This window comes from Raphanus sativus, chromosome 2 (assembly GCF_000801105.2).
Source record: "Raphanus sativus cultivar WK10039 chromosome 2, ASM80110v3, whole genome shotgun sequence".
In the NCBI taxonomy this organism is placed as follows: Eukaryota; Viridiplantae; Streptophyta; class Magnoliopsida; order Brassicales; family Brassicaceae; genus Raphanus; species Raphanus sativus.
In genome coordinates this window covers 19,688,813-19,710,356 of record NC_079512.1, presented here as the reverse complement: position 1 = coordinate 19,710,356, position 21,544 = coordinate 19,688,813, and the positions used below count along the sequence as shown (strand labels likewise).

General features: G+C 30.3%; 2 protein-coding genes across 2 annotated transcripts; one reads left to right on the top strand and one right to left on the bottom strand.

Moving 5' to 3' along the window:
• Positions 1-1,460: 1,460 nt before the first annotated feature.
• On the bottom strand, positions 1,461-3,591 carry LOC108838813 (protein SMALL AUXIN UP-REGULATED RNA 12-like). Its single transcript, XM_018611687.2, has 3 exons — positions 3,206-3,591; positions 2,062-2,615; positions 1,461-1,624 (listed from the first exon to the last, which is right to left on the bottom strand). Exons 2-3 carry the CDS (start codon positions 2,525-2,527, stop codon positions 1,593-1,595), a joined length of 498 nt encoding a protein of 165 aa, XP_018467189.2. The 5' UTR covers positions 2,528-2,615; positions 3,206-3,591; the 3' UTR covers positions 1,461-1,592.
• Positions 3,592-15,233: 11,642 nt separating this feature from the next.
• Positions 15,234-16,263, top strand: LOC108840289 (uncharacterized). Its single transcript, XM_018613123.2, has one exon. The coding sequence runs from the start codon at positions 15,508-15,510 to the stop codon at positions 16,072-16,074; it is 567 nt and encodes a 188-aa protein (XP_018468625.1). The 5' UTR covers positions 15,234-15,507; the 3' UTR covers positions 16,075-16,263.
• The last annotated feature ends 5,281 nt before the right edge of the window (positions 16,264-21,544 follow it).

Genomic DNA, 21,544 nt, shown 5'->3' with positions numbered 1-21,544 from the left:
GTAAGAAAATATTAATTTGTTTGGTAAGAATACAAAAGGGAAAATTTAAATTTACTTATAACAACCAAAAGTAATCTTCTTTCTAAGTAATTTTTTTTTTTTGAAAAAGCAAAAAGGTTAAACCCGAACCACTAATGGAACCAAGCCTAATCCCTGGATGGGAGGTGCAACCCACGGATAGATCCTTTCCCGGGTATTCAAATGAGTCCGATTCATATCCGTGTGGCCACTTAAAGGTGTTTGCAGCTGTGGAGATTCGAACCCGGGAGTATTGGAAATCTTATCTTCAATCCGAAATCCGTCCTACCACTAGCCCACCTATAAGTGGTTAAAAGCTGTCTATAATCTTTATTTTCTATATGCTTACATGTTGTAACACTAATTAAACATTTACATCCACTGATCATTTTTATGACATTCCGCAGTTTTAGAAAGTATATAAAACCAAAAAGTATCTTACGCATGATTTGTCCCTAGTCCCCAGTCCCTACACGTCCAAACTCATAAAAAAATTATCGCGTGGCAACACTATTTTAGGGTATGACTGGTTTCCCCACTACTACCTGCAAACGCAGCTTTTACGGTTCGCAGCGGTTGTTGGCGTTTCGAAACAATCACAGAAAATGCTACAAATCGCTTCAAACCGCTCCGAACCTCTTGAAATCAAAAGCTGGTTCCAGCTAGCATTTGCAGTTGCGGGCGGTTGCGGGAGAATAATTTTTTTTTCTTTAAAAACAAAATAAATAAAAATAATACTAAAAATATCCAATAATTTTTTTTAAATTGAAAAATAGAAATTATAAAATGTATACATATTATATTTTAATTTATATCATAAAAATTTTAAACCAAATTTTCTATAAATTTTTAAAATTTAATAATATGATTTTATAAATATAAATTTTATATTTATTATATTATTATAATTTAAAATAATTTTATAATTATATAAAATATAAATATTATTAATTTATTATTTAACAGATGGTGCGATTGGTAGTTTACCAGTCATAAGAATCCCGCAAACGCAACAATTTCTGACTGTTGTACCAGTCGTACAAATCTCTCGAAAACGCTTGAAACCGCAACCATCCGCACCCGTAAACTCCCGCAACCGCAAACGCAACCGCTCGGTTAGTTAAGCCAACTTGGTCGACACACGCTGCATCATAGCATGGAGCCATCAGCCATGTTTGTTTTGTCAATTATTTTTGAATGTTCGATTGCTACGCGACACGAGATAATAACAACAGAGAACATAAATGTATACATTTCTCGTACAGGAGAGGTTTTTTTTTTTTTTTGAAAAGAGTAGAGGTTATATTTTTGTTTTATCTCCCATCACTCGGACTACCAAATCGCTTCACATCTAACATAACTTAAATTCCCCCCAGAAAAAAGAAAAAAAAAACTTAAATTCCCCTTGAAAAAAATGGAGAAGAAAATAAAAACCAGGACAATAAAAAATAACCTGATTTTACAATTACACCCCCAAAGTAATCACCTAACAATTTCCATCCACATATGTTAAACATAAGCAAAAGATAACAATAATCAATAATTAAAAATTACAATTTCCACTTGATTTGTATTTACTCTTCCTTCGGTTCTAGTGCATCCCTAGCTGCAAAAGTTAAGACATAACCATTAGTTTTGCCTTGTTGGGAACTGTAGTTTCTCAAGAATCATCATATCATTGTCAATGCAATAACAGATCTCTTGATTGATTTCTCATCAAATAGACCTGTAACGATTATTAAGATTATTAATGGGTAGGTAATATTCTGAGGGAAGTTGAAATAGCCCACCACCCAGCCCATTTAATACCTAGTAAGTGCAAACACTGATTCTTTATGGTTTAAACTTTAAACTCTGCCGTAAATGTAATTAAGCATGCCATGCATGGGTTATAGTTACTGGCCTTGCCTGTCTGACCTACAAGCTGGAACGAGATGAAATACGGGCTGGGTGGGTCGTGGGTTGCCATGGCTGGTCCGTGCATAGGGTTGTTACTAGTTCATGGTATGATCTATATATATAAGAGTTGGTCTTTCTACTTACCGGAGCTGTCGTCAGGGTGATTATCTTTAAGATTGTTCTCCATGCATTTAAGTAAGAACTTAAAAGTCTCGACCTCGCAAGGGATGGTAAGCGCACCGCTCTGATCAAACCCAAACTCTTCTTCTGCTTTCTCGAGCAAAACTTTGAACAAAGAATGGCTGAGATAGCTTGTTGGTATGATAAACCTCCTTAGCTCCGGTCCAACATAAACCGCTAGATACCCTCTCGGAACATCAGCCGGAGTCTTAGGGCTTTGACTGTTTTCCTCATCCGAGTCACAATTCTTGACATCTAATAGCCTCTTGCTGATCGCTGGTGAAACTAGTGACGCCGCTTGCTTTCCAGCTTCCAGTGGAGGAACATCTGACTTAGAACCTATCGTTACAGTTTGCCATTTCTGCAAAATCTCCTTTAGCCTAACGATCTGCCGAATTCCGGTTAACTTTGCTGCATTGTTTTCATCCATCTGCCCTGCCTAATAATACGATAGTACGACTCGCAACGTTTTCTTCAATGAGAAATCAAATGTCTCATAAGATCTTCTGCACTTGTAGCTGCATTAATATCGCAAACAATTTATTATTTTAAATTGTATAAAACTAAAGTAATAAACACGTTTCACAATCTAATCAACATTCACAAAACTAAAGAATGAAACTTGTAAAGGGGGAACAATAATCAGTTAAGCCTAGCCTAGTTATGACCCCCAAATCAAATTTGAATCGTGAGTTGTGGTTAAATATTTTTATCAAAAAGACTACATCAACCAAGACAAAGGGACCCGCATCCACACATAAACCGAGTCCAAAGCAGCCATTTTCAAAAGGAATAGTTTTTTCTCAGATTCAGCGCAAATACCATGAACATGGAATCTGCTACACGAAGTTTTAGAGGGAACCCAAATATTATAGAGACTCAATATTATATTTAATCTCAAGAAATCAAATCCAAAGTTTTTCTCTGCAAACTCAACATATCCACATATACAACTCAAGCTCTTATGACAGAAAAAGATTCTAGATTAGATCAGGATCTAATAAATCCAAAATTCTAAGAAAAAAATATATAATTCAGATGATAAATCGAACCCATCTCATAATATTATTTTACATATGTATAAAAGTAAATTATATAAATGAATTACGTGTAGAGGAAAACGAATTGATGAATCACTCTTAGCTATAGACTCGATGAGGTACACCATGCACAAGAAAAAGCGGAAGGAGCTCCCAAGATTTGTTTCTTCTTCTTCTTCTTTTTTGTTGCTTCGTTCTTTTTCAGGTTTTTTATTTTCCAAGACTAGGAAGCTCAAATGACGACGAGGAAAAAATGTTTTCAAGAACTAAAACTAAAAAAAAAAATCTAAAAAATAATTTTAATACAATCTAAAATGTTTGGTGGGGCAAACGAATAGAGAAGCGAATTCTGGGAGATCGAAAAATGGAGAATGGCCTATTTTGGATTTTATAGGTTTTTTTCATTTCATTGATTCTCTCACACACAAGATTTTTTGTTGGCTTTCCCGTCACTTTCGGCCTTTACAGGTTCTTCTGTTTCCTCACGTTCTCTCTATAGAGTTCTCTACGCCGATAGATAGTTTATTTAAAACGTAACCCGTTACTCTTATTTCATTACCAGCTTACCTCCCCCATTCCGTGCGCTATTAAAAGTATGAATTATGTGATACATTTGAAACGTCTTTTTTAGAATATCATGTGATACACTTGCCTAAGGTAACCATATAAATATTTTTCTCATGTTATAGATGTAGTTGTAACAAGATGATAGCTTAACCCCAAAAAGATGAGTAACATACATGAGCTAAATATTTTTTGGAAAATTATCAAAACAGAACAAAAATTCAGCATGGTTGTCCCTATGGTATAAAACTATCATTTAGTTGTCTTTTTAATATAATTTTTTCATAATCCCAAAAATAATATTTGATTAATCTAATTAAATACATTAAACTAATAGTTTTTTAAAAAATTAACTAGAAACATTTTAAAAAGGGGAACAAAATAAAAGTTTTTAAACGTTTTTAATAAAAATAAAATTCGTAAAATTTATAAAATAAAAATAATTTTAAAAAGTAAATAAAAACATGAAATAAAATTTATAAAAAACGTTTTACAAATTTTTATTTTTATAAAAAGTTTAAAACGTTTTTGATAAACCTTTAACAAAATAAAATTTGTAAACTTTATAAAAATAAAATAAAACTTTACAAAAAGTTTTTAATAAAAACTTTAAACAAACTCTATACAAAATATTTTACAAAGTTTTATTTTTATAAAAAGTTTAAAACGTTTGTAAACTTTTTAATTTTATCAAACTTTTTTAATAAAAATAAAACTTTTTTAATTTTTTTAATAAAAGTTTAATAAAAGTAAACTTGTAAACTTTATAAAAATAAAAATAAAACTTTACAAAAAGAATAAAACTACAAAAAAAAATTTAGTAAAAAACTTTAAATAAACTTTATACAAACATATAAAAAGCTTAAAACGTTTGTAAATTTTTTAGTTTTATTATTTTTTTTTTAAATAGAACAAGAGTTTATGAAAATCACAAGATGAACTATGAAGATATCATAGATTTATGAAGAAAAAAATGCAAAATCATTTTTCACAAGTAAAATCGACCATAACACGTTAAGAAGTTAGAATATGTTTAGGAAATTTCTAGAATATTTTCTTAACTGAAATTTCATTAATTTTTGCAAAACATTCAGGTATTTTATCCGTAGAAGGCGGCTTCTAAAGTTAAAAAATGATAAAAATCATGAATACACTTTCTACTTTGAGTAGACGTAAGAGTACATTGTAGCAAACACATTCTCCGAAATTTAGAATACTTTATAAAAGTAAAAGATGCATTCAGAAGGAAAATGGATACATTTACGATTAGTAGAATATGCATTCTTCTTATTTAGAAATTTAGTAAATAGTAGAATATGCATTCTAAAAAAGTAGTTGAACGTATTTATTTTAGAAATCGTTTTGTACTCTACCATTTTTCGTAGAAGATTCATTCTACTTTTAGTAAAATATATTTTAAAATTTTTATTTATCAAGTATTTTGAACAAAAAAAATTATCAGCTTGTGTATATGGGTATTTTATTAATTTTTTATTTTTTTAATAAATTTTTTGATCCAAAATATTATTTATTTCATTAGTTTTTAGAAATACAAAGAATAAAAAAGAAAAAAAATGAGATTTTATATCAAAAGGACAACAAACTAGTTTTTTATTTCCCAATATTTTTTAACGTAATTACTAGTCAAGAACATGGGTTCTACTAGTGTAAACACATGTTGTAACGTAATCACTACATATACGATTACCCACATTGTTTTTTTTCAACTTTTGTTTGCTATTAATAAAATTTTGTGGATTTTTGGCTTTTTTATAAAACCCTTACAAAAATTCTAGTTAGGTTTGGACCAACTGCTTAATAACCAAAACAAAAAATTGAGTGACTCGAACCAGATGATCTTGAAACATTTGAATGGCCCCCACTTTGTGGGGCCCAGTTTACAATTTATTTTTAATTTTACAATTTGTTTCTATATATATATATATATAATGAAAATCCACACAGTAATGAAGCAAGGTTCTCTCCTGGTGTTGACACATCAGATTTTTAGAAGTCTATGAGAGTGACATGTCAATAAATGAAAAAAGTTGAAAAACCAATCAAAACATTTTGATTCTCCACGTCGTTTGTGTTGTGCTTTACCTTTTCACCTTCATTTATTTCACCATCACGAAGTAGAGAGAGATATCAACGAAGGAACTCGACATCGGAGGTTTGATCAAAAAAAAAAAACTCGACATCGGAGCAAGTAGTTGTGTTGGCGGCGGATTCAAACACTATTACAGGTTAGACGAGTCGACTAGACCGATGAATCGATGATCAACCCATCCCTATTCGAAGCTCCAACCGTAGCTTAGATTCTTCTTCGTTTATCTTTTCGGGAGGTTTTGGTAATGAATCTGCGACAAGGCCGAGTCCGGAAATGTTTGAGCAGACGGATGTGATATATGGCGGCAGCTGTGGATGGTGTTGATTTGATGGAGGTATCAAGTCATGATCCGCGAGAGAGTGCGGATATGCTCCGGTTATCGACGCAGATTCCTATTAAAACCAAACGTAGCCGGAGGTGCATTGATTATATGCATGAAGAAAGGGATACAAGTAATTGTTGACTCTCTTCCTCACACACTCTTGATGATGCAACAAAACTGAAATTAAAACTCTTCGAATCTTCCATCTTGCATCGGAAATGCATAAACGCCAAGATATAAGATTTGTTGATTTTGAAAGAATTTGTGCAGAGATAGATGATACAAAGGAGGGAGATATGACTACAGCTCGGTAATCTCATATGGTTTCAAGAAGATATATAGCTACTCAGATGTGTCCGAAATAGATGAGTCCTAATAATAATCACGTTAACTATTTATTTCAAACATTGCTTATTTCGGTGATTGAGCCTCTCTGCAGAAAATCTTGGTAGATGATAGGTGAGAGAAGTAAAAATGGAAAAGGAGCAACGATGATCAAGTGTCCAAAGAAACGTGTCATGTCTTTTAAGGTTATCAAGATAGTGCTAGCTGAGGTTGAAGATAACTTTGGTATGTTCTACTTCTTTTTTCTTGGGATATCTCAGAACAGCCTTGAATTTTTCAATTTTTTTTCTTTGTGTGAATGTTTGTATATGGTAAAGAGACAAAGAAGAAGAAGAAAGAAAATGTTGACCCTAACAAACCCAAGCTAACGTGACTCATGTGTATTATAAGCTTTCAGTTTATAGAAGTTTCACAGCAAAGATACAAAGAAAGCTTTGACAGAGGAACGTCCTCGGACGAGCAACTTGGCAATCACTGTTCTAATCTCAGTGAACTGGAAGGTCTGTACAATTTTATATAATCATCTGCTTTTAATAACTGCTACTGCTTGAACTCTTCTTGATTATGAAAATGTGGGAATTAAAGCTGATCATGAAGTTGTTTACTTTTCTTCTTTTTGTAGGGACATAAGATTAAGGCATCTATTTTTATATGCTTTACATCTTCTGGTAGATCAGGAAGGTTCATAACTTTCTTTTCTTTAGAAATGTTTTTCATGTTTGTGCTATTTATAGCTGTCTAATTAATTCTGTTTATTGATCTCCCTGCAGGTTGATTGGAGGGACTTGTTATATCAAAATTCTAAGGAGGATTTTTTTTTTTTGTAAAGTTAGTGACATGTTTGATGAAAGAGAACTGGTGTGTAAAGTTAGTGATGCATATGTGGTCAAGATCATTTAGCTAAAGGATTTGATAAAATGAGAGGTATACTCTTTTTCCTTTATCAATCCAATGTCGAATGAGTGTATTATTTTGTTCTCACAGATATGTCGTTATGGACAAGTTCATGTATTGTTAAAATTACATTTTACATTGTTAAGATTATATGGTCTCCCCACATATTTTCATGCTCATACATGTCACAGATGAATATTTTTATGAACAAACTCTGCTAAAAAAACTCTAATATCATGCATTAAAGAAAAAATATAAATATATATATATATATATAATATTATATATACTAGGTAAAGAACCCGTGCGATATCGCACGAGAGCTCATTTTATGTAAAAAAATAAGCCAGATTTTATAAAAGAAGTTTTTTTATAAAATTTGTTTACAATTGCTATCAAGAAAATATATGTATTACAAAAGTATCCTGCTTATAATTTTAATTTTTATTGATATTACTAAAAATATATATTTTGTTATACAGATTTGGTTGTAACAGAATTACATGTCCATACTAAATAACATATATGTATTATTATCTGTTTTGTTAAATTATTTTGAGATTTTGAATACAACATGGTATTTGAAATTAATTAAAAACACACATTTTAATCTAATCAGTTATTAAATTAGTAAGGTAACTTATACAACAAGTTAGATATTCATGATTTTTTTGAAACCACGTAAGATGTATGTAGTCGAAAACATAATTATATTTTAGTTTTAGGAGATCTTATTTGTTAACATATTCTTTTTTTGCATATCATAAACATAATTTCTTTTTTTTTCATTATTTGTACATTTTATAGAAAAAGTCTTTCCAAAAAATTACATGCTTACAAATTAAGAAGCAAGTAATGGTATAATATATACAAATTGTAAGAATATTCAATTGTTTGCCTCTCCCAAATATCATCACGGAAGCATCATGGACTTGAAATGTCAATGATAGTATAATGATTTTATATGGTTAATATTCATAGGATTCAATTACTTTAAAAGAAATAAGAATAAAATCCTTCAAAAATTTATATGCTTCAGCTCTAATTTCTCCATCGTATAATGAGTAATAAAAATTATATTTATCTATGAATTCATTTTCCCAATAAAATCCTCAATTTTGAATATAATTTAATTTTAAAAGTTTATGCTCCAACTCCAATTTCTCCAGATTCATAATTTTTTTTCATTTTTATTATTTTTCTCTTTACAAGTAGCAAGATTTATGTCTTATTCAGATGGCATCAAATTGTACAAGATATATTAGAATAGATATATTATATACTATTTAGTTAGGAACAAACAATGTGTTGAATAAGAATGACCTTCTTCCATTGCCCTTTTCATTTTTTCCATCATTTGTTATCTATCCCAAAACATATTAAAATAAATAAATAAGATTTTCTATTTTTACTCACAAACAACCATCATTGTATCTACCGACCGAATTAGTGACCATCGAGTTTGATTGTTTCAAACATGCAGGAAATGAATATCAGTTGATTTACTATATACGAAAGTATATATAATCGTATAGCATATTAGCAAGAAAACGTTTTTAACGATTGAGACAGACATAAGCAACAGACACAACTTTTCATATCAATTTTCATAACTATTAGAAGCACCTTTTGGTGTTGAATATTTAATATCTAACTGTTGCATCTTTTCACAATTTAGTTAAGTCAGTTACACCTTAACTGTTTTATTTTTTTTTTTAAATATATATAGTCACCTTTTTTTCAAATTTTAGATAGTTATTTTTAAAAGATACATTTACAATATAATTTGAATAGATACAACCTTTCAGTTTAAATATAATTCACACCTTTTGGAATTATTCAGGATTAGTTATTTTTAAAAAGATACATTTATAATATAGTTTGAATAGACACAACCTTTCAACTTAAATGAAATTCACACCTTTTGGAATTAATTAGGATTCCTATTATTAGTAGAATACAAAAAATACTCCTTAAACAAAAACAACAAATTTACAAGTATATAAAGATTCTTAAGATATAAAATAAATAAAAATTACTAAAAGTTCGAAATACAAAACAAACTCTATTGAAATCTACTCATCACAATTTTCACTGAAAAATGTTAATAACAATGAATTTAAACAAATGATAGTTATCAAACTAAAACATTTTAATAAAAATTAACATAAAAGAAAAACCCGCAGCGTAGCGCGGGAATTGACCTAGTGTTATTTAAGTCTCCTCCATAGGAGCAAGCATGTAACTAGGGTAACAAACTCTTCAATTAACTTAATGTCATATGATCCAAAATATAATGCAAATTTAAAATAAATAAAAATCAAAATGTATTTTTAATATGAATAGATTTAATAGAAAATAATAGATTTTGGGTTGTTATGATTTTAAAATGAGTAAAATTACAATAAAAATATATGTTTTGTATAAATTAATAGAAACTAATTGTTTTTCTTTAAATATAATATATAATTCAAACAATTATTGTTCTAGGTTTTTTACACTATAGGACAATTTATGAATTTTATTACATTATAGGGCAATTATTGCTCATAAGGTAGTTTTTTGCAACTACAAGTTAACTACATTTATTCTTACAATTAAATGGATCCCAAATGTTTTAATCTTATTTTTCTTCTCTCTGTAACAGATAAATAATTTTAATGGCAAAGAAACCCAAGAAAAATAGTTTTAATGGCAAAAGAGGATAAAATGAAGAAGTTAAGAGGACGTCTGTCACCTGAACAAGATGTTGATATGAAGAAAGAATTTTTTTTCTTAGAAATTTCCAGTCTTGCTTTGCAACTTGTGCTTACCATTCCAAGCCAATGTATATGCTCTGTCACAGTGTCTCTTGTCCACCATTATGCAACAACTCCGCCGTGTCTTTTTCTTTCAATTCACACTGACATCCAAGCTCATTATGCGAGTGATCAATCTCCGCCGTGAAACTTCTTTCTTCGTTATTATTTGCAATCCACGATGTATTCCTCCATCATCACCTAAAGCCGCAACCTTTGAGTCTCTATCTTCTCCATGAAACCAAGCCACAATCTCTTCATATCCGCCGCGATTCACCATCATCAGATCACCTTTTTGGAGCTGAAAGGATAGTCGTGACCAGTTCGAGCTTATATGACGCGGTTCTCCTTCATCACGAAAGTTCGATGAGCAACAATGGCCACTTTGCCTTTATTTCACATTTTGTCCTCGACTTTTAAATATATTTATTTCTTCTCCAAAGATTTCTGATTTGTAAATATATCCTTTTAAAATTGGCTCCTCACTTTTTAATTTTACACACCAGACCTTCCCTGATTACACGACGGATCCTTTGAACTTCTGGAAGTTTTCTATTCGGCTTTTAATTTTCCAAATTGCAGAAATAGTCTCTTAATGTAGTCTTAAACTTTCACTTATTCACTCAAAACTCAATCAAATGTAAATAGACATATATATGCAATATATACAATTCTATGCAATCTATATGACTAAAATGAATCAAAAATAGATTTTAAAACTCATAAAATAGTAAGATATCAATAAACAGAAACAAAAAAAATCTGTTAGAGTGTAAACAAAAAACATGTACATATGTACAATACAAGCAAGCTTCGATGTTGTTCGCTAAACTATATGATAGATAAATTTATTTATTTTTAAATAATATATACATTATAATAAAGATTTATAATTGGTCTTACATGTGTACATATATACATGTGTACATGTTTATATGTGTACATGTATACATGTTTATATGTATATATATGTACATTTTCACTTGTGTACATTGTATATCACTAAAGCAATATACCATAAAATCATATCTTCCCATTTAAATCGCAAATCATTTAAACCGCAAATCACATTGTCTGGTTGAAAAACCCAAAAACCAAAATCACATTTTGAAATCAAAAGTAAAAACACATGATTATATACATATATGTCCAGCTGAAGAGTGAAATTAGTTCGAGATGATCCGAAGGGTGGAAGCAAAGAAGATAATTTAAAATCTTATAATTCAAATTCACCAAAATTTTCAATTATAAAGGGTAATAGATTAATTTATTTTTAAAAATAATTAGATAGACATTATAATAAAGATTTATAATTGGTCTTACACGTGTACATATGTAAATGTGTACATGTTTATATATGTATATGTGCACAAGTGAACATTGTATATCATTAAAGCAATGTATCATACAATCATGTTTTTTTCTACTAAAACGCAAATCATGTTGTCTGGTTAAAAACCCAAAATCACATTTTGAAGTCAAAACATTTTATTGTCAAAAAATGTTAGATTGAAATTTTCTAGTTAAAATCATATTTTCTCGCCAAAACTTTTAAATCATGTTTTTCCATCAAATAGCTAAAATCATGTTTTCCACTAAAATGTTTGACCTCTACTTTTTAATTAAAAATTCTCAAACCATAACAGCATTTTCTGTGATAGGTAAAAATTTAAGATAGTTTTATTTTCCACCCTCGATTTGCGACGAGCTCTTACGACCACCACCTATGGCGATCTCTTACGACGACCACCTATGGCGATCTCTTACGACGACCACCTATGGCGAGCTCTTAATTTAATTCTGAGAATGATACTTGAAAGGTACTATGTGTGTCAAATACCGTTAATGTGTACATATATTTTATTGTCCATGTACAATATTATGCGAAAAATCACATGTACACCGGTCCATTTGTACATTGCTCAAATTATGATATTTGATAATAATTTTAATGATTTTATAGTTGCTAAAAAGATGCATTTAGAGGTTTTTGGTATATTTATTTGTTCATTTCATTCATTAGGGTCTAAAATGCAAATTTAGAAGTTTTAAGTTAACTGAAGAGGACGTATTTGCAAATCTGAAAGTTTTAGGGAAATAGTGGAAATAATTAAAATTACGAAAGTTAAGGAAACTTAATTTCAAGGTTCAACAATGGCGATCTAATCTCGGATGCAGTGGCGGCTTCCCTTTACGGTCCACCGGAGGCACGAAGAGAGGCTGAGATCACCACGAAAACCTCTTGGGACACCGTGGAAGAGAGGTTGAGGGCACGACGTTGAGGCTTCCCACCGGACTTGAGAAACTGCAGAAGAAAAGATCTATATAGAAGAAAGGAAATGGTAGTGGAGCTCGTCGTACCTGTGAATTGAGGTGGAAAACTTGTCGACTTACATCAATCATGATATCTATGGTCCGTGACGGTAGATCAGTCACTATGAACTTAATTCATGGCTCAATCTGAATTTTGCAAAGATAATCTTTTGAAAAAAGGTTAGAATTTAAAGATTTTAAAATAAAGAAGATCAGAAAATTTTAGAGAAAAATAAAATCAAAGAGATGAAAGTGGATAAAAAAGATAAGAGTGAGAGATCAAAGTGGGTCCTACTAGTTATGTGAGCCTTATATGATGAAGTTAGAGAAAAGTGTGTGTGTAACATAAACTGCCTTATTGTGTTATAAAAAACTTAAAACTGCCTTTGAATTTAATTTTTTCTTAAAAATTATTATCAATTTTAAGTAAAAATAATATAAAAAACCGAATAGGACCTCCGAAATTTCAGGATCCGCTCTGAGTAAAATTCAAAAAATAAGAAAAATCTAAAAAGGAGACGAAAATCATAATCTTAAGACGAGCACGCCACCGCAGTCTCTAAGAAAAAAGATCTCCACCCTAAAAAGTTCTGAGAAAAAGAACACCACTCCAAATCAAATGATATAGACCATATCTTTGAGCGCTAACTAGAACAAGGGTACTAGGCTAAAGGAGCCAACACATCAGAACACAGATCTGCCAACAAAACACCATCAATATCTCTGTGAAAAAGAAACCGACAAGGTCTACCAAAACACAAAAAGAAGGGATCAAAATTATTCCACACAACCAAAAGTGGAGGTCGAAAAAGAGAAGACCAACAGAAGAAGAGAAGATGCCGGGAAACTAAAGTGAAATAGATCTGTCATTCCTATAAGCAGATTGACAATTCAAAAGCGACATCTGGCTAGCATCAATCACAGGCCACACGCCACCACCCCACACACGCGACTTCAAAGCCACCACCACACAAAGGATCAACCACCAAATCCAAGAACAAGATGCAACATGAAGAGGAAGGGAGGAGGAGGACACCAGAATCATCCTCAAACCACCGGAAAGCCATTAAAATCTGACTACAATCCAACTGCCACCAAACAAACACCGCCGATTGAAAAAACATTTGAAAAAGTTGGTGAACCAATATTCCACAGATGAAACACATAAGAGGGTAAAAGAGGCATAGGTGAAATGTCTCTCATACCGTTTGAAGTAACGACGGAGAGGCGAAAACTAAATTTAAGAATGACACCTTTAGAATTTGTGGGGAGTGTATACTATGTATAGATGTATCGAAATATCTTCTCACATATCTGGTATTTAGATTTTTAATTAAAAATTGATCACGAGGAAGTTACATTTTGAACCTAAATTTGCAAAAAAAATAAATCCGAAACATGAAATGTTAGTTTTGTCATAAACTTTACTTGATTTTGTATAGAACCCTCTATATAAACTGATTTATTGAATCATACATTTTAAATCTATCAGAATTTACCTAAAATATTATATATAAGCCTCTGGTTTAGATTGTTGGTTTGTGTGAGAACAAATATAGTCCGATGGGCAGCTAAAGATGTCGTTTCATAAGAGTAAACATGTATTTTTGTTTATATTAGTGCATGTTTGTTCTGGTATACTTTGATTCCAGTTCATTAGTTATTTCTATCTAAACCCCGTCGAAATGTAATTGAAATCTTTTACATTTATTTTAAATTTTGCAAAATAATTAATAATATTAAACTATTAACAATTGAAATTAAAAAGAAAAACTAAATATAACATTAATTTTTTACGGTACTTGACAATGTTACAATAGCGAAGATTACAAACAAACAAAAATCATTACAATAAATCATAAACCAAAATATATATAGAAAATAAAATACATGAAGTCATATTTTTATATATTCATGTTTTTAAGTTAGATATAATCAGATGGGATCTATTTATAGTGATTCTATTCATGTCTAGATATAAAAAAATTTAGACTCATCTAAATATTTTTTAGTATTATTTTGTGGTATAAATTCTAAAAAATACAGCAAAACAAAACTGTTACGAAAAACTCCAAAATGCACATGAAGAAGGGGTTTTTTTTTCTTTCTTTTGTAACTGAGCACATTACGAAGTTGGTGAGAACAGAAAGACGTACGAAAAATGATCGAAAATCAGAAATTTTTTGATAAAGCGAAAATCAGAAATTGAACCATCTCGATCACCACGATTTTCTTTTTGCTCTGGTTTTGTAATTTATCTTTTAAAAAAATTATCTTGTATATCCTAGTTTTACAATTATATGTTAACATCTGTCTTACGATAACTATACATAATAGTTATATATGTATATGCTAGTTTATTGAAATCTTTTAAAGTAGAGTTCTAATTAATTTAAAGATCTAGTTTATTATATTTTAGAGATCTATTAACTTAATAGTATATCTTAGTCCAATTTAAAGAGAAAAACCAAAAAAAAAACATTAAAAATATCTAAGATGCAATATGAACATTAATTAGTTCTACATGGAATTGTTGCATGCGTCGGACATGCACACAATCGTAAGCAGAAAAAGAGAGCCATGTAGTTGTTTCGATAAAAAAATATATATAATTTTGATATTTTCTGAGGTCAAAACTAACTCAACCATATCCTAAATATATATAATTTTGTTATTTTCTGATGTCAAAATTAACCCAACCATCAGTTACATGTTTGCTTATATTTATATTAAGTTGTAGGGGCCAACCTAGCGATGGGGGAATAATTATTTGGCTGTGCGCATCTTCCTTGAAGACAAAAGCATCTTCCTTCTCGATTCTCAGCATCTACGAAATATTCACACTTCCACTTGATCAGATCCAACAAATAAGCTTTCCTTTCTATTTTATTACACGACATATATATACTCATTTAACGCGCGTGCTCCTCATCCAACGGTTCATATTCTATCTCCCTCCTTTATATATACCACTGAATCATTCACATCTTTTGCTTATCAATAATCAATAAAGTGACAAAAAACATGGCGACTTTGGAATCTCCACTAGAGGCGTTGGCTTTGGAATATGCTAGCATCGGTTGTTTCGCCGTCGTCAACAACGTCTGGACATGGATCGCCGTCGTTACCGCCGCAGTCGGCTTCTGGAGGATAAGAGTCACCACCATCAAAGTCGAACACGGTCTTGGGTGTGGCTTGTTAGAGGGATCAAAAGCCTCGAAACATGAACAAGAATCATGTCATCACGAACCGCAAGCAATGGCCGGGGGCGCGGTGGAGGAGGCGGCGATGGCTCGAGCAAAGGGAACGGAGGTTTTGGAGCCGTTAGTGTGCGATGACGGAGTGACGAAAGGGAAGCTGACGATGTACTACGAGGTAGATGACGTTGACGGGGAGAGGTGTGTTGATAGAGATGGAGAGTTAACGGCCGTTAACTACGGAGGTGGTTTGGGTAGTTGCGGAGAGTTGTGGGAGAGATGGGAAAGAGTGTTGAAGATGAGAACTGGTGATGACGATTGGTACCGTTACGTAGACTTGACGGTGATAAACGGGAGTGTCGTAAGGTTATGGGATGACAAACGGAATTCGTAAGCGAGCCATGTGTCTAAATTAGAGGATATTCCTAGTTTGGAAAAATTATATCCCTCGAACCTTATTGGTTTAAACTTCAAAGTTTATTTTTGGTCGATTAAGTTTGTAATTTGTATATAGTTTCTCCCCACAAGACCAGGGACGCTTGACCTAGAAGAAAAAAAATCAAATATTAAATGCTGTTGCTTACGAAGCGTTCTCAGTTGAACATTTGGACTGAAGTATGTTACGTTTGTTAGGCTCACCGAAACTTGACTACACGCATATACCTTGCTTAGCCCATCCAACAATTGGATCGCGTCGGTACAAACCGTTGCAGCTTATACTATGAAACAATAATATTGCAAAAAGAAACAAAATAATGGAAAGTTAGATTATTTAGGCTTTTTTAAGATTCAGGAGGAAAAGGTATAAGTTAGGATTATTTAGGCTTTTTTTGAAAGTTTTAATTTTTATATTTAAGTTTTTCTTTTAAATCATATTTATATTTAACTAGTATACTACCCGTACTATATGTACGGGATAAGAAAATGATTAGGGCAATTTAGCTCAAAAACCATAAACTTTCACAAAATTAGGTAAATAGGAAAGAGAGAGAAATTGTGTCAGCTTAGAGATGCGAGAAGACATTAATATCCTTATGAATTATAGGATCCTAGAGCTAATGTCTGACATGAGAGATTTACAAAGATTTGGGGCTGTAAAATGATTTGGGATAGATTTGCTAAACTTTATCTCTGTAAACGAAAAGATATATTGTCGTAGATTGTTCAATCCAAAACCACATTTTCTTTCATTGCCTCTGTTTTATTTTTTCACCTTCTTTCATTGTTCTTTTTTTTCCTACTGAATCTAAATAAAAATGAAGAAGATCATGAATTCTGAATAATTCATGAGTTCACTGTTTTTTTTTCCATGAGTTCATGAGGTGTGGACTACAATGGAAGGAAACCTCGCTTACTCGCAAGAAGATGAGAGGATGATCCACTAATTCTAGCTAAAGATAAAAGTTTCAAGTTTTAGATAAATTTATATACATTTCTTTAGTTAGAATTTTCTTCTCTAATTAGATCTTTTTTTGACAAAAAAAAATAATCTTCTCCTTCCTCACGTGATGGAATTGGGAAGTTATGGTGGATTGGATCTTCTATATCAATTGATATCTGTTAGAATGTGAAACAATGGTGAGGGCAATTAACCACAAAGCCAAGAAGGTAATCTTTTTCGTTAGTGTGAAATAATTAGTTAAATGTGTAAATATAATAGTAGTCAGATAACAATTTTTTAGACCAACTACAATATATATTAGTTGGACAATAGTTTTGACAATTTACTTATGTATATTTATTGGCGTCTGGGGTTGCGTTACATACGTGGCCAAGGACAATTAATGGTGTATGCATTTGTAATATATGTTCTTTTGCATAGTTGTACTAATTAAATATCAGTACTAATTTTCTTTTGACCTCAGGAGGTTGGTGGATTGGTACGTCTAAGATTGTGCGATTGGTATGTATTATCTAAGTGATACTATTGGACAGTTAATAAAAAAGATATCCAAACCTCCATGTAAGTAAATAAATTATCTAGAAAACTGATTTTTTATACAATTATGTATCTTGTTACCCGGCTAATTTGTTCTTTCATCCTAAACTATAATGTATTAAATATCATCTTAGCCGGATATTGTTAGAATTATCCATCGATTGTAAATATTGACCGGTTAAATAGTTTGGCTCCATATTACAAGTGTATAATTTTATAGGAATAAATATCTTAACAATAACATATGAAATGAACGAGTAACATTTAGGTAATATTTTAGTTAATCATGACAAATTATTAGACAGCTAATATTATATATATACACCTTTAAACAATATGTTACTTGAGATCAAACCGAAACCCAAGCCTAGTCATTAAACTCTAAAGTCTAAACCCTAAACCCAAACTCTAGTCACTAAACCCTAAACCCAATAGTATCCCCGGAATCCAAACCCTAATCATTAAACCATAAACCCAATACTAAACCCTAAAGCCAATAGGAGCTCTTAAACCCAAACCTCCACGTAAGTGTAAACAAATTATATAAAAAAACTGATTTCTTATACAGTTATGTATCTTATTACCCGGATAACTTGTCATTTCACCATATACTATAATTTATTAAAGTTCATCTTAACCGGATATTGTTAAAATTAGCCGTCAGTTGTAAATATTGATCGGTTAATAGTTTGACTCCATATTGTGGGTGCATAACTTTATAAGAATGAAGATCTTAAATATGACATGTGAAATTAACGAGTAATATTTAGGCAATGTTTTAGTTGATCTGGACAAATTATTAATTCTGACAAGTAGATAAAGAAGAGAATATGGTGACATTAGCTTAGATATTTGCGTATCTTAATAAAAGATTTGGTATATGTATAGCAGACAATGAGGCTTTATGCAGTAAGGATAGAAGGGTAAAATAATACGCTTGAATAGTAGTTATTTATATATGATGGGTATATTGCTAAATATGTAGAAATCTTTTGGTATAACTCATAATTTCCCAAATGATTACATTATTTTGTTAATTATCTGTTAAAATTCATTTCACCTTTTTAATTCAATTTTCTTGTTTGCAATTTTTTATAGCTCTTGTTATGTTTTTCCTATTACCACATAAACAGCATTGTTTCCCGTGAAATTATGGTTAAATATACACAAATGACAAATCTAACACATGAGTAAATCTTAGTCAGTTTTCTTACGTACACACTCCTGAGCGATGAACTTCCACTCAATTTTTTTTTTTGATTAACCTGGGGGTATCCCGTGCCTATGGAAAGGCACAGACTAATCTCCAAGGGGAGGTGCAGCCAACTAATTCAATTTTCATCATTAAGAAAAAGTCGATTTCATCCACTATAAAATCTACTTGCTTTGTTGTTCAAAAAAAAAAGAATCTACTTGCTTTATACCCTCTCTGTTCCAAAATAAAGCAAGAAATATCTCCTATATATTAATCCTAGAACATTACAACATGTTTTGTAGCCACGTGTCATCACTAGGATGATTCTCAGAAATCCTTAGAAAAATATGTTGATCCATATAAATATATATTATACTTTTTATTAAACTAATTATCATATTAATTAATAGTCTTAAATTCTTTCCTTAAATAAAAGCTACGTAAGTTTATTTCCTTAAATAAAAGCTACGAAATTACCTAATATGATTAACGTATATATGATAATTAATGATTACAAATCAAAAATATTTGATAAAAAAATTTGTATCCTCTACATTTTATTTTAATTAATATTGTCAAAAAAAAATCACTTAAACATATTTTAAAAAATAGATTTTTCATATATGTTATATTTTGAATTTTTTAAAACGTCTATAAATTACCAAAAATTGTAAGATGTTATTAAGCTGATATTTTTTAGAACATAACATGATCCGAAACGAAATATTTCGGATATCGAATATATCGAAACCAGATTTATATACTTAAATATATCAATTTTTAAAAAAATTTAATATCTAAAAGAATATTAAAAATATATAAAATGTTATTAAGTTGTCCAAAATACTTGAAAATATTTACAAATAGTTAAAAATACATGATTAAAATAGTTAAATGATATTCAAAATACCAATACTTCAAATATCTATTGATTTCTTATCCGAATATTGAAGCTAACCAAATTTTATGTTAAGTTTAAGTATTTTAGCTTGCATTATACACATTTATATGTTATAAATAATTTTTTTATTTTTATATTTTGAGAAATTTAAAGTATATACAATTTTTTTTTTTTAAATAAAATGAGTTATCTGAGTACAAATCCAAACCGAACCCGCAGATACGAACCGGATCGAATTCACAAAAAAATGAAATATAACTGAACCAAACCAAACTAAACTGAACCAAATGGTATCCGAATGTCCACCCCAAATCAAATGTAAAAAAAAATCTTGATAACAAGATGCATTCTAATTGTAATATTTCAATACAACATATTTAAAAAAACTCATCCCGCGCATGGCGCGGATTATGATCTAGTATACATGTAGTCTTTCACCAGAAACAATGATATTATTGGTGTTCCTCATGACTCTTATTTTATTTTTGTCAGAAGAAAATAAGATACTTCTTTATGATAAAAAAAATATTTGTAAAATGTATTATGTATACCTTAATTCCATTTTTGATGATAGACTTTTCCAGTACTGTTAGATTTTTTGCTCTTTCCACATTTTTTTGAAATCTGCATCAGTCAATCAATAATTATCAACCATTAGATACAATTTCTTCTAGCATGCAAAAGCTACAAAGTATAATAGAGATTTCTGGGTAGTAGCTTAAGGGATATAGAAAACTTTGATATATCCATTTTGTCCACTCCCACTTATTTTTATTTTCGAAAAGAAGTATAACCTGGACTTTTTTGAAGAAAACCTTGCATGTGGTGAATGAAGTTCGATAAATAATGGATGTAGTAAAAATAGAGAAAAGAGTAAGATCCAAAGAGATTAAACAGCACTGAAATAAAAAAATGATTTGAATTTAACAGATAATATAAGAGAAGAAACGTTGCATGCATTCCCTCAGTAGCTTTGTGAATTCGAGGAGAGAAAACGTGATGTTTCACAGATAAACTCAGACAAATATAAATAATAGAACGTAGGTAGTTATTCCGATATTATTCCGATATAAATAATAGAACGATTGTTCTGAAAAGAAAGAAAATACAGGTAGTTATTCCGATATTTCTGGTGAATATGGTGATCGTGAAATGTAAAATCGGTGAGGTGGACTGTGATTTTTTTTTTGTCTGGCAAACATTTAAATTGACATGTATCGTAGTCTCTTCCATCTCTATTATTAAAAGAGAAGTACACTTATAAAATACACCTAAGTTTTCAATGTTATTTACAATGGTATGCCACTAAGCATTTAATTAATTTTTTTATATTAGTGTTTATCTTTTTCAGTTATTTAATGTGTGTTTCCTAAATATTTTTTTGTCTTTTTCTGTTTAATTAATGAATTTCCAAAATTGAATTTTATTTAATGTGTGTTATCTTTTATGATTTTTTGTCTTTTCTGTTTAATTGATACATTCCCAAAATCGAATTCGAAATAAAAAAAAGTTTGGCAACAATAATTAATAAACCTGACTTATATTATTCATTATTTTTTTTCTATTTTTTATATATGTGTGTGTGTTTGCACATAATTAATAAATATAGTTTTGAATGTTTAATGAACAATATTATTTATAAATATGTAACTATATTTTTATTATTTATTAGTAATAACTAAAAATAAAAGTCACATTAACTAATTAATTTTTTCAAAAAAATCTATACTTTTCGAAAATTTTGCTAACAAGATTTAAAATATTTTCACAGTGCATACACCTTTTCTAATTTGAAAACTATTGATACAAATAAACAAACTGAATATTCT

What these genes read in the sequence shown, in the direction of transcription:
- LOC108840289 (XM_018613123.2), top strand. Translation starts at nt 15,508, where the DNA reads ATGGCGACTTTGGAATCTCCACTAGAGGCGTTGGCTTTGGAATATGCT.
- LOC108838813 (XM_018611687.2), bottom strand. Translation starts at nt 2,527, where the DNA reads ATGGATGAAAACAATGCAGCAAAGTTAACCGGAATTCGGCAGATCGTT. An exon ending in TCACCCTGACGACAGCTCCG is followed by an intron (nt 1,625 to 2,061) that starts GTAAGTAGAAAG and finishes TAACTTTTGCAG; the next exon opens with CTAGGGATGCACTAGAACCG.